The sequence below is a fragment of the Lonchura striata genome, chromosome 4, assembly GCF_046129695.1.
Source record: "Lonchura striata isolate bLonStr1 chromosome 4, bLonStr1.mat, whole genome shotgun sequence".
Classification (NCBI taxonomy): domain Eukaryota; kingdom Metazoa; phylum Chordata; class Aves; order Passeriformes; family Estrildidae; genus Lonchura; species Lonchura striata.
In genome coordinates this window covers 12065783-12078444 of record NC_134606.1, presented here as the reverse complement: position 1 = coordinate 12078444, position 12662 = coordinate 12065783, and the positions used below count along the sequence as shown (strand labels likewise).

Here is a 12662-nt window from a genome sequence, read left to right as displayed (position 1 = left end):
CTTCCAGGTCTTGTCCTCACAAGACTCAATGGATATACATACAGAGAGCAGAAAGAATTTGGCAAAGAATACCAAATGAGTTGTGGTTTTGGCTGGACTCCCCTTTTTTTTTTTTTTTTTTTAAATAAAGATTCCTGGAACTCAAACAGTAGCAAGTACTGCAAATAAAACCCAAGTATTACTACAATCAAGTCAAACAGCAAATGGAAACGGAGTAATTAGCCAAGGAAGGAATTCTGTGTCCTTATTTCTCTCCTGAGCAGTGTTTGATCTACATATTCTTGATGTCTCTGAAGTCTGAGCAGGGAGTATTCCTTCCAGAGAGAGAAATTCTAAGAATTTAAAGCTTTAGGGTCCTGCTTGAACAGAGATGCAACAGTTGCCTTCTGGCAGGAATTAAAGCCGGCATGGAAATTTCACAAAAGGAATTAAAAGATGTTCCGGAAAGTGGCCAAAAGGAAATCAAAGGAACTTTAGCAGTATGAAGACACATACCAGAAGCACATGAAAAGAAACTTCAAGGAAGACCATTAGGTTTAAGAGTTACGGTTACCCATCTGTTGCCTGGGTAGAAGGCTGTGTGAACTAGGGGAAAATGTTAATTATTCCTGTGAGATATTTAGTCCAAAAATATTCATGCTTTTTTATATAAGTTCCAGTCTTGACCACTTGTCAGTTGTCTAGGGGAACAGATGTATTTTAGATTTAGCCCAAATTTTGACCTATAGGAACCAATCAACTTCTTTCAGTTCTTCAAGTGTGGTCTGTTACTGGATCTGAGAATCAGACTGGGGAAAAAAAGCCTACCTGATACCCAGTCTGACAGCTACCTGTGAATTAAAAGATCTTAAATACAGATAAACTATAGCTCATGCCTTATATCACATTTAGTGTTGTATATATCTAATACAGGCATGAGTAATCAGTTATTTTACAGAAACACAACATAAAAAGTGGACAGTTTTAAAGCAGCTAGTTTTGAAAAGAGAAATGGAAATCTGTGGAAATTATCTGAGTAGCCCCACAGCTGAAGAGATGAGCTCTGGGGGTTTTTATTTGTAGAAATGTTAAATTGATCAATTGGACTACTGCTTTTAAGAACTATTATGATGAACAGGTTTCTTCATGCCATCTCTAGCCCAATGTGCTATTGTTGAACTCTTTCAATAAATTCTGCTCATTATTTCATCAATAAAAGCAGCTTTTGAAAAAAGGAAAATCTTTCTATGCTCTATCAGAAGGTTTCTTAGCAGGGCACAAAACACGGAACAGGAAAAAACCAATGACTCTACATAAACTCACAAGAACCATCACTTAAAAACTAAAACACAAGACTTTAACAAATTCCTTGTCCAGGATATGTAAACTAGTGAAGTTACTGTTTTTATATGAAAAAATTTTCCTCAAGTTTGCTTGAACTATGTAGCAGCTCTCCTAGTGTCAGGTTCCACCTATAATGTCATGCCCTAGTATCTCTTGCTGTCATGTGTAGTCAAGTCTCATCTAGCTACTGGTATTTTTTTTTTTTTTTAATTTGCAGGTATTATTTCCCTAACCTATCTTTCCTTGCAAAGATATATTCCTGAAGGATTTCACTTACAAAATAAAATCTCAGAATTTCTGGACTGCTGTGCAAGACCACTAAAGGCAAAGTATAGGAGATTCCTTTCCTCAATTTCAATTATTTTGATTCTATTATTGTGTTAGATTATGTCTGTACACATATGCACAAATTGCTCAATGAAGCTTTTTGGATCAAAGATTTTTGGCTTAGCAAAAGGGACATTAAAGGCTTTGAAATATCTGTAACATTTCAGAAAAGAAGGCTACCAAACTGAAAAGTTTTCAAGAAAACTGTAAATTCAACTGCTAAAAATAAAATCATTGAGTTCAGTTATTAAAATGTAAAATATAAGAATAGCTTCCTGCGATAACCTCAATAGAACAACATTCATCAAATCTCATCTGTAATAACTAGGCTGGTGTTTGCTCTGTGGAATCCAGACTGCTAATTCTTCCCATTTACAACTCCTCCCTGGCTTTCAGGAACAGAAATAATTTTCTGTCTAAATATACTTACACTTAACAATCAAAAATTAATCCCCCTGCAAATAACTCTCCACACTGGCAACCACCTTTGTTAGTAATTATTTATAGTGTACGAGCATCAATGCTTTCACATTTAACATTACTACATTACTACCACTTCCCAGGTACATCCAGGATAGCTGTCAGACATTTTTCCAATATACTTATAGTTTGTATTTCCTCCCTTCTTTCTACTGTGTATAAATATTGCAAAAGCCTTATAACAAGGTGGTTTTGAAGGAGCACAGCAGTAAGCTTCACTACTCTGGAAGTCTTCAGCACACTGACCAAACGTGCACAGGGAGCAGGTCACAGGGAGCAGCAATGGGACTCTGGTGGCAGATGGCAAATTTGCACCAGCACAAGACAGCACTGCCCATGGTCCCCGTGCTCTCAGGAGCAGGCAGCTGTGCTGGTTCCCTCCCTGCCAGCAAGGGACAAATGCAAACCAGGCCAAGCTTGCTGACATTTCCTGAAGAAGCCTAAATTGACCAGAACCTCTTCCCCTCTGCTCTGATACTTCTCATGTGATGGGAGTGGCTCCAACAGCAGCAGGAGAGATGGGCATCCCAGGCTACAGAGTCCTCTGGAGAATGGGCAATTTGCTGACAAAAATGGCATCCATGTCAATTTCAAACAAAATCCTCAATTTAAAATGCCTTGAAATTAATTTGAAGATAAGAAAAAGTAAAAGATATTTTCAATGAAACAATTTTAAACAAAAGCTGGGAAAAATCAACACAAAGAGCTGGTTGTTTGTATTCTGTACAAATCACATTCAGCAGTGATTTCTGCAGCACAGTTCAAAGTTAAAGCAACCAAAACCCTTTACTGGGATGTAACATGAATTCTCACACCTAGTAAATCTTGAAGTTTTACTATAATTGGCTGATTTGCAACATCATAACTGATAACAGATGCAACTCATTTGTTTTAAAACTAGCACCTTTTGTAACATTTGCATAGTAACACAGAGGCCTGTTCTCCATTTCCCTCATTTTTCTGAAATGTATGTGGAAGCACAGAAATGTCTCCTCTATCAAGTAAGGCCACAATTAACCATGGAAAACAAAATCTGTGTTCAAGGAAATAATATTTCAGAAAGCTACAGCTCATCATAGATGAAAATCAGAAATTGAAGGACATTGTTTATCACACCATGATGAAAGGAAAGTTTTACCCCAGACTCAGCATTAACCTAACAAGTGTCACTCTCCTGACCAGCTCTGTCACACATAGACCAAAACAGACTGAATCATATGAGACTTGAAGGACAGTGCCCTACATACCAGCTCCTACTGCTTCTCAATGCTGAAACTTCTCCATAGCCATTCCAGGACTTCTAGATTCACATTTCAAGCATAGCAGCTGGGAGGAATACAGGCACACCAGAAACATTTAGGTGCAGTCATCCACAAAACTTCTGTGAGTGCAGCATACACTTGCGTTACAAGTGCACACAACATGCACAAAATTACATTCATATTGTACCTGAGCAATGAGAATAACCACCATCCATATGACTTTACTTCACTCTTAGTAAGGCTTTCCAGGAAATTCTGTAAGATGTAATAATTCACATCTACCTATTTCAAAGAGACTACATATGTGAATTCCACTTTGATCTTCAGTGTTGATTAAAGAGAATATACTTGACTTAAATCTTCCATTCAAAAGAAGACTGTAGAATGCACATCTGACTTCATCTTGTACTGGTTATTCTCATATCACAGATCTGCATGCAGCAATAAAAAGTATCAAATCAAGCAGGGTGTTAAATTAACATGTAGCATGATGAGGAGTCCCAAGTGCTACCTTGGCAGTCAATTCAGGCCTACACTCACCAGTCCACTGTGCCTATTTGTTCAACGTTTTCTAATCTATTATTATTGAATTTATTAGTTGAAATTTTCTTTTTATCACTGCATAATGTAGAAATAAATACATTCTATCAGAAATTATTTATGACATAATAGCAGACAGATTCTGATTTACAGCTATACACTTATTAAAGACTTCATGCCAAGTTCTATCATAAATTGAAACCTCTGAAACAGTACATGATTGGATGAAAGTCTAGAAATAAATAATTGCTAATTGGTGACTAGCTCATTGCTTGAAAACTATTTTTCATTTCTATTTGAAATGTTCATTTAACATCTTAGAATAAGGAGAAATAATATGGAGTCATTAAAATCTGAGATCATGAAATAAACAATCATTTACTTCTAAGTCAACTCAGATGATCTTTATTTCTACTAGAAACGGGCCCAGAAAGTGGTAGAGCAGGTTATGGTCATCTTTAATGCAAACATTACTACCACAGGCAGCATTAGCCTCAAAATGTACACAAATGATGTTATTTTGTCACTGCCTATTTGCAACACCTGAATCACGGGAACAATAAAAGCACTGCAGACAGGAAGAAGTATGGAAACAGTAACTAAGTTCTAATCAGACATGCATTGAACTAGAGAATAATAAACCAACTCTTAGTCTTTTACTTTCTTCTGTACTCTAAGTAAAGCACATAAATGCCATTATAATACAGATGTCTGCATCATTTTCTTCTCTTTTTTGTAACAGATGGACCAGTGAATAGGAAAGAAACATACACTGCTATATTTAACAATACAGATCCCAAAACCTGTCATATTAATAATTCAGAAAAGTCACTGAACTGGATGGCATATCATGCTGAGGTTTTATAGGAATCAAATCTCTTAATGTACATTTTTATTATTTGTCTTTCACTGGCAAAATACAGTCTGCTTTTATTTGCATTGAAGCAATAATAAAACCAGGAACAAGAGCTTTCCAGCAAGGTAACTCTTGAGAATAGGAACTCTCTTACCATATATAAGGCTGCTTTGCTCAGTGGGGCTGTTGTTCTTGGTAAAGAATTGGGGAACTTTCACCAGGAACAAGTAAAATAGACCACACTCATGACTAAAGGCAAACTCAGCATTAACCTGAGAACATGGAAATAATTGATCAGGAAAGTGCCTCAACATGGCTAGAAGTTCATTTAAAACCCTTTCTTGTTTTAAAAATCCCAAAAGTGCCCATAATAACTTTATCTAATTTTCTGAGATTATTACCTTTCCCTGACCATAGGGAAATTAGCCTGAAATGACACTGAGATTCTACTTTAAGCAAATACTTTGTGTTCTCTTAGCAGCCAGTGCTTGAGACAAAGCCTTGCAATGATGATTGAATAAACTGTGGTGGAAAGTTTCAAGGATACAACTAGTAATTATGTAGTAACACAATGTAAACAGTAAGGATGAGTTACCTTTTTATGGCTGTAATAAAAGATAGTCAGTTCTTCATTATAAAATATTCAGTGTTATTGTATAGTGTTTCACATTTTGAACTGATGCAAGAGCAACATCTACCATTCTCTAAATTCACCATTTAAATATATGATGTATTGCTGAAATGCCTGAGGTTTACACAGAAAACATATAGAAATTATACTGTTAAGTACAGTTTTCATAATGACACATGTACTAAATAAACTTCTCCCATGGTGAACAATGACACTGACTCTACCTGCACAATGTTGTTTAGTTTTACATTATTCAATACTTTTAAACTGTCAGTTTCAATTAGAAAAACTCTGGCAGACACAGCGAGCTTGCAAGGATCATATTTCTAGGCCCACGTTTTATCTTACACACACATTGCAGTTCATGTCCTGAACTTCTGGTTTTAAGGTTTATATGTAGCTCAGTCTATTACATATAACAGCTATATAGTTAAATATGCGATCAACATTTCTATTTATAATGTTTCTAGTCTGCTGGCACCTGGAAAAGCTCCAGATTGCTACATGTTCTTTTTCAGCTCCTTGTTGTCACTGTCATGGAAGAAGCTTGGTTTTAGCTAATATTCCACATGGTCCCTTTCTTTTGTTAATAAATCTTACTTCTCCAGGACCTCTAGCACTATACAGCAACCAAATACATTATTTAGACAGTGAGTGCAAAATCATCTGTTGATTACATATGCATGCAAAGAGAGCCAAGGTTGCCATCATTCCCTAGGGGCAACCCACCAAAATCACTGATCCAGCATCAGAGATTTATTCCTTGGCAAAGAGAAAGATTGCAGCCCAGCCTAATCACACCTGTTAAAGCTTTAATGGGTACATGTGACACTGGTGAATAATTGCCATGTGAAGAACATGACATTAAATGAAGATCCAAACCAAGTTAACTGCATGCCTTTGAAACATCTCCTGCAGCTCAGAGTGGCTGTAAGGGTCCCCTTAAGGTAATCTAACAACCAGTCCTTAGAACTAAACTCCTCTTTGAAGAGGCAGATATTCTTCTGAGGAGGCAGTAACAAGTTAACTCTAACACAATCCTGCTCTTTGGGAACTGAGGAACTGGAAACTGAGAAACTCCAAAATCCCAGCCTAGGACCAACATCCTAACCCAAATCCTGATTTATGATTTCTTCATCAAGTACATTTGGCAAGCAAAATAGAGACAACAATATTATGAGCCTAATAAATGTAGCATGAATGGAGTGCTTTGAATGTGTAGCTGATGCTGCATCATGGCAAGCACTGCTGACAGCATAATTCACTGGCTAAATCTATCCTGCCTTTGCTGGGCTTGTTGGAGGGAATTGCTGGCCCATCTCACGCCTACAGACATTGCCTTAAATATCTGTGCTGTGCAGATCCAAGCTTCCAGCAGTTCCAGTGTTTGGTTTTCCTCGATGAACCCCACACCCAGCTGCAGGTTTGAGTGAGTGAGCAAAGGGATGCAGTGCAAGCCAGTGTGACAGCAATGCTCCAGCTCTGCCTCCATGGCTGCACCCAACTAAGCTGCATGAATAAAGATTACAAAGTCAGCAACATCACTTGGATGGAATAAACCTTATTAATCCAAATCTTCAAGGCTACTCACAACATTCATCTGAATATCACTGTGAATAAAAGAGCCAAATCCGTGCACAGAAAGACATACCTATATCCTGTTTAACAAGGGACAAAATCATGCTTTAACAAGGTTTACCCCTGTTCACCCTCGACTTAAGGAAAAAAATAACTAACACAAGCAACTACACTAAGAATGAGCAATAATTTCCAGGGCAATTCTAAAACTGTTCCTAAATTAGTTCTGTAAAAATATTTAAATCATCAATATTCACAACATAAATCCTGAATTGCTGGAGGTTGAGAGGAAGAGTTACCTCTTGTACTTTTCTTAATAAGGAGAAATCAGTGAACTAGACTGACCAATGGTGAGCCTGAGTCAGCAGAGAGTTACTTGTTTGCTATATTTATCCAATTAATATCTCAGGTAGTAAAGTCTAATTCAATTTATATCTGAGATGTTTATGAAAGAAAAGCTCAAAACCAAATTTCTTTTTGGCAGATAAAAATTGATAATTTCCTCTAATTTTGATTACTGAAGAAGAGATATACTAATTTCTTTCATTAAGGAAAAAAAAAAAATCTGTAAAAAGGGCTCCCTTATCCTCTATAATAATCATTAAGAACAAAAGGGGTTCCTTTATCCTCTATAATAAACATTTCACATGGTTATGATTCAATATGTTTATATTGCACTGCTAATTCTAGTAACTTTTCAAATATATATTTGAAGACATTAATGCACCATTAACATTATTAACTTTTTCACAGAAGTGAAGCCATGGAACCAAAGACACAATTTGACCATATAAACGTCAAGATCGTGCAGGTCACCTTCTGCCCCACTGCACCAATGCAACTCCACTGGCCCCACTTGCATTTGCAGGCCTAGACCAAGGGAGGAGCTTGTGTCTCTCCAGAAATTGGAAGTATAAACATCTTTTTATTCCTTCCCAAAACAGAGATATTCCATAAAAAGTCATCGGTTCATAGGCTAGACTTGTCTGTATGCAACCTGCAATATGCCTTCACCCACCAGAGAAGAATTTTTCCAAATAAATTAGAGATCATGGAGGTGAAACACATCCTTTAACATAGTTTGGCAGAAATAGTGAATTTTGTTCATTATTTCTGTTAATTGTTAAATCAGTAAAACACAGAGTAACAGAACTAACCTGGCATCTGAGCAAGAGAGTGGCACCATTGATTCCTGCAACTTTTTGCCCCTACCAGGAAGACAGCAACCATACCAGGCAATTCACTGCTCAGAATCAGACCCTGTGTGGCTGATCCCAAGGCCCTGAGACAGCAAAGTGTATCAGCAGTCCTGTCAGGTCTACCATTAATCTTAAGCACAGGTAACATCAAGGGAACTCCAGGACTGAAGGACATCCCCTGCCAGCTAAAGCAGAAGTCTCTTTCATCCCCCTTCCCCCAACTCACAATTTTCTTGCCCTCTCCCCAACAGACCCTGTCTGTACAGTAATGAAGGATCACATTTCTCCCATCCGACCCATCTTCTCTTCCCGTGCCTCTCCTCCCTCCTGCAGTTGCTGTGCAAATAACACATTTTACTGACCCAACACCTCCTGGGCAACTGGTTCCCACAGCTGTGGTGCAAAAGGCAATTAAGATAAAACACAGCCCTGCAATGAATCACAAGCCTGAACAGATCTCAGAGGTCATCTAGTCCATTCCTCTGCCCCACGGGAGGCTCAGCTATCCCCATGTCATTGCTTGCAGACATCTATGTCACCTGCTTTTAAAAACTTCAGTGATAAAAATTACATAAGCTCCCCAGGCAATATATCCCAGTGTTTCACCACCTTTGCAAAGAAGTTAAATCTTTCCTCACAGCTCACATTTTCTAAGCCTCAGATGTTTTTTTCTCTCTTTCTTCACAAGTCTAACCAGATCTTTTTTATTTTGCTCATACAAACAACTCCAATTAAAACAGTTTGCTTCAAAAGCTACTTTTAAAAATGATCATTGAAAAACTGCTGTATATTGAAGCTGGAATTAAACCACCTTTTTTCATTGTGCAACCATAACATAATTTTAAAGACTTTAAAAGACAAAATTATTAATGTTCTGCTTGTTTTAATGCCACATTGCAGTTGTGCATATGCGACAGGAGAAACAGGGCCAGATAATCACTGTTGTCATACGTGTGTCTATAATGTCTATTACAGTATAATAGTTACAGTATAACAACAAATCAAAAAATTGTTGAGATTTAAAAACCAATTCGATTTTCCATAGTCAAGGTAAAGCCACATTTGTTACAGATAATCCCAATGTTGGAAAATAATGATCTATCAAAGAGATGAAATTTGACTTTGCTCAAGCAAAGCAGTTGTGTTAGGAACACCTTCAGTCCACTAGCGAAAGCAGAGCAAATTGGATTTGGCTCACAGCTTTCCTATACCCTGAATTCCTGTGTCATCTGACTCTCTGGGCTTTTTTAATCACTGAAAAACTAAACCAGGAAGAGAATTAAAGCAATGCTATAGCTAACCCACATCTACATGATTATTGCTGGCTTTACTTTCCTTTGTGAATAGAGGAAGAAAGGGTTAGAAATACCTCCTTTTGTAAATTAATTTAGTCTGCTGCATGGAATAGCAAGGACAGAGGACTCACTTACCAAGACTTTAAAACTCTGAAAATGAGATAAAATTTTGGTTATTCACAAACAACAATGAATTGGTAACTTCTCTAATACACTGAACATAAAGCATTTTTTTTCATTTTAAATGGTGGATTATGAAAGCCAAAGAAAAACTTGGATTGGACCCCAAAGAAGTATAACAAGGTAACATGTTACTGCTTTTCTATTGTTGCACTTAACATGTCACAGGACCAAATACAAGGCCTGTGAAAGGACTGCAGGCCTTTACAATTGAGAAGACTTAAAGTTCTTTCATGGAGCCAAATTTTTAAACAAAAAAATACAAAATTCCACAGAAGAACAAACAAAACACATTTTAAGCACCAGTTTAACTAATGTATTCATTATGCATTTTAATCAAAGTGTATCCATGAGAAATTAAAATTTGTGATGCTCCTCTTTGAGCTGAAGGTCTCCTTGGAAAAATTTCACGGATAAATCCATTCCCTCATGATTTCCAAGATCTTTTAAAAGGTGTGGCAATGTCAGATATAACAGCTGTGAAGAATTCTATTATACCTGACAAACCCAACAAGAATTACACTAGTCTGAAATGAAAAACTAATACTTTGCTACTGAAGATTTCAAGAACAGATGCCAACATATTTCATTATGACTTCTGATCACAGGAAAAATATAAAAAAGGCCAGCATTGATATTCAAAGTGTATTTTTACCCATTTCAGAAAAGCCCCTCCATGTGCAATGACAGAAGAATGTCCAGTCCTTATGATCCAATTATCAGGTGAAGATAAACTATGAGAAAAATCTAACACTTGGCCTAGCAGTGTCACAAAAAAACTAAAAATCTCCATCTAATTTTTAGAACACTCATGACATATAAAAGGACAATATGGATTTGAAAAATCCACCATTAATTTAATTTTCCTCAGATCACAAAACAGAGAGACTTGAAAATTCAATTTTTAACATAGCTGCACATCTGAAATTTACCATGTATCAAGTATACTGCAGTAATTATACTGTGAATTTTGCAGAATCCCAGGCATGAATTTACAAATTTAAATGAAGTTTCTTCAAACAGGTGACCACATCTCAAAACATAAATCATCATTCTGAAAAAAAAATTAACCAAAAGTTCGAAACAAATTTGAAAATGCACCACAACATTAACCAGAGTGTAAAGGATGTCCTAGAGGCAAGATTAGCAAGCAATTACACCAGTCTCTGGTAACAGTTACAGCTCACAGCATTTTTAATTTTTCTTCTGAAAAATCTGCATTGTGGTCCTGGTATGACAGAAATCATCCTACTGTTTTCTCCAATCTAAAACAATTCAAATCATCAATAATCAAGAGAGCATAAGCTGATCACGTTTCAGGATGCAGCATGGGAGTATTAAGTGACTGAGCATTGATCAAATGACGACAGAATCTGGAGACTGTGTCTCAAGGAGTATCAGTTGACCCTGATGTTAAGTATGTTCATATTATATAAGCCTACATTGAGTTACTATTTCTGCTGCTGAAAAGTGCTGTTAAAACTGCACATACAGATGTATTTACAAAGTCAAGCACCTACAAATGCTTTCCTCCTGTTTAATCAATCTTAAAATGGCCTACTCTTAAACCAACTTTCTGGCAAGGAAATACAGACCAGTACCTGACCCAACCATTTCAGAATCTCAAGGCAAATTCTCTCAACATTTAACATATGTCACCTGCAGGAAAATTCCTTTTTATGTAATAACCTACAAGTCATTGAATGACTTAAAATGAAGGTGCCTTTTCTCATGTACCTTGCACAGACACAGGGAACAGAAAGAAGGCAGCAGCATTTCAAAAGATGATGCCTACATATCCCTTCTAAATGCCTTCTAAATGTATACGGTTCTCTAGGGAACAATCAACAGAGCAATGTCTGTAACGCTCAGGATATAATTACCAAAATGAGATGCATAACCTTCATTACACCAGCAAACAGTTAACTTCACGGATTATTTCTCTTACTTTGGTGCTCTCAAACATTTTTTTTTTTTTTTAAGTAATCAGGTGCTTCCCATCTTCTACATTGCAGCTACTGTGCATTCAATGCCAGGTGCTGCACACCTCACTAGCAGAAACTCAGCACAATGCAAGACCTTCTCCAGCCCCGGTACTTTCATATACTGCTGTAGCATGACAGAATGTCTTCGGGATTTAGCAAATTCAGACAGATTCTGTTGCTACATCCCACAGAAAAACGCCCTGAAATCCCCCGTTTAAAAAAGGAAAAAAAAAAAAGGAACAGCCTACATCTCCAAACATGACAGTGCATTCCTAGCATAGAATATGCAACGCGAGAAGAGAAAAATGACAGTATTTATGTTACCTTCAGTCACATAGTTGTGGTCTCGCAGAAAGCTGTGGTTAATTTTCCGTGCGTCCGTGTCCTCGCCCATTTACAGCAGGATTACTCAGCATGCCTATCCGCAGTGGACTGATAGCATCAGCAGAGGTCGTCACAAGAGCACCATCCATGCTGCCACTGCCTAGCAGAGGCGGGGAACACACCGGGCCACTGAGCACAGCATAATGAGCGCTATTGAGGCAGCACAGATTTTGGGGGAAGGGGGGGTGGGGGGCGAAGAACGAGCGGGAAAAGAAAAAAAAAAAAAAAAGGAAAAAGCGGGGAAAAGGGAAAACGAAGTAGCGGGAGAACGCCGGAGGGAAAAACGGCTCCGAGGAATTACGGATGCAGAAAGCCAGTAGGGAGCTTGCGTGAAGGGAACAGAGGCACTTCTCGCACAGTTAAAGAATAGCCCAGCTGTGTCGCAGGTACTCCGAGCACAGGCGGCAGCTCCCGGCGGCGCGGCCGGGCTGCAGCGGGAGCCGCCCGCAGCGGGAAGGCGCGGGAAGGAGCCGAGGGGAGCGGAGCCGAGGGGAGCGGAGCCGAGGGGAGCGGAGCCGAGGGGAGCGGAGCCGAGGGGAGCGGAGCCGAGGGGAGCGGAGCCGAGGGGAGCGGAGCGGAGCCGAGGGGAGCCGCGCTGAGGGGAGCGGAGCGGAGCCGAGGG

General features: G+C 38.3%; 1 protein-coding gene across 8 annotated transcripts in view; it reads right to left on the bottom strand.

Annotated features, from left to right (window-relative positions):
* The window catches only part of PPP2R2C (protein phosphatase 2 regulatory subunit Bgamma), a 191698-nt gene that overhangs the window by 121932 nt on the left and 57104 nt on the right, over positions 1-12662 (bottom strand). For 2 of the 8 annotated variants that reach the window (XM_021550764.3, XM_021550761.3), the window contains exon 1: positions 11981-12539. The exons of 3 other annotated variants lie outside the window; for them this stretch is intronic. Coding sequence is in view for 1 of the 5 variants with exons in the window: in XM_021550761.3 (XP_021406436.1) it covers positions 11981-12050 (70 nt within the window). In the remaining 4 variants the exon portion in view is untranslated. Of the gene's footprint in view, positions 1-3377; positions 3386-11980; positions 12543-12662 lie in introns of those variants that run through there. 3 more of the 8 variants (XM_021550762.3, XM_077782746.1, XM_077782745.1) reach the window with 3 other exon arrangements.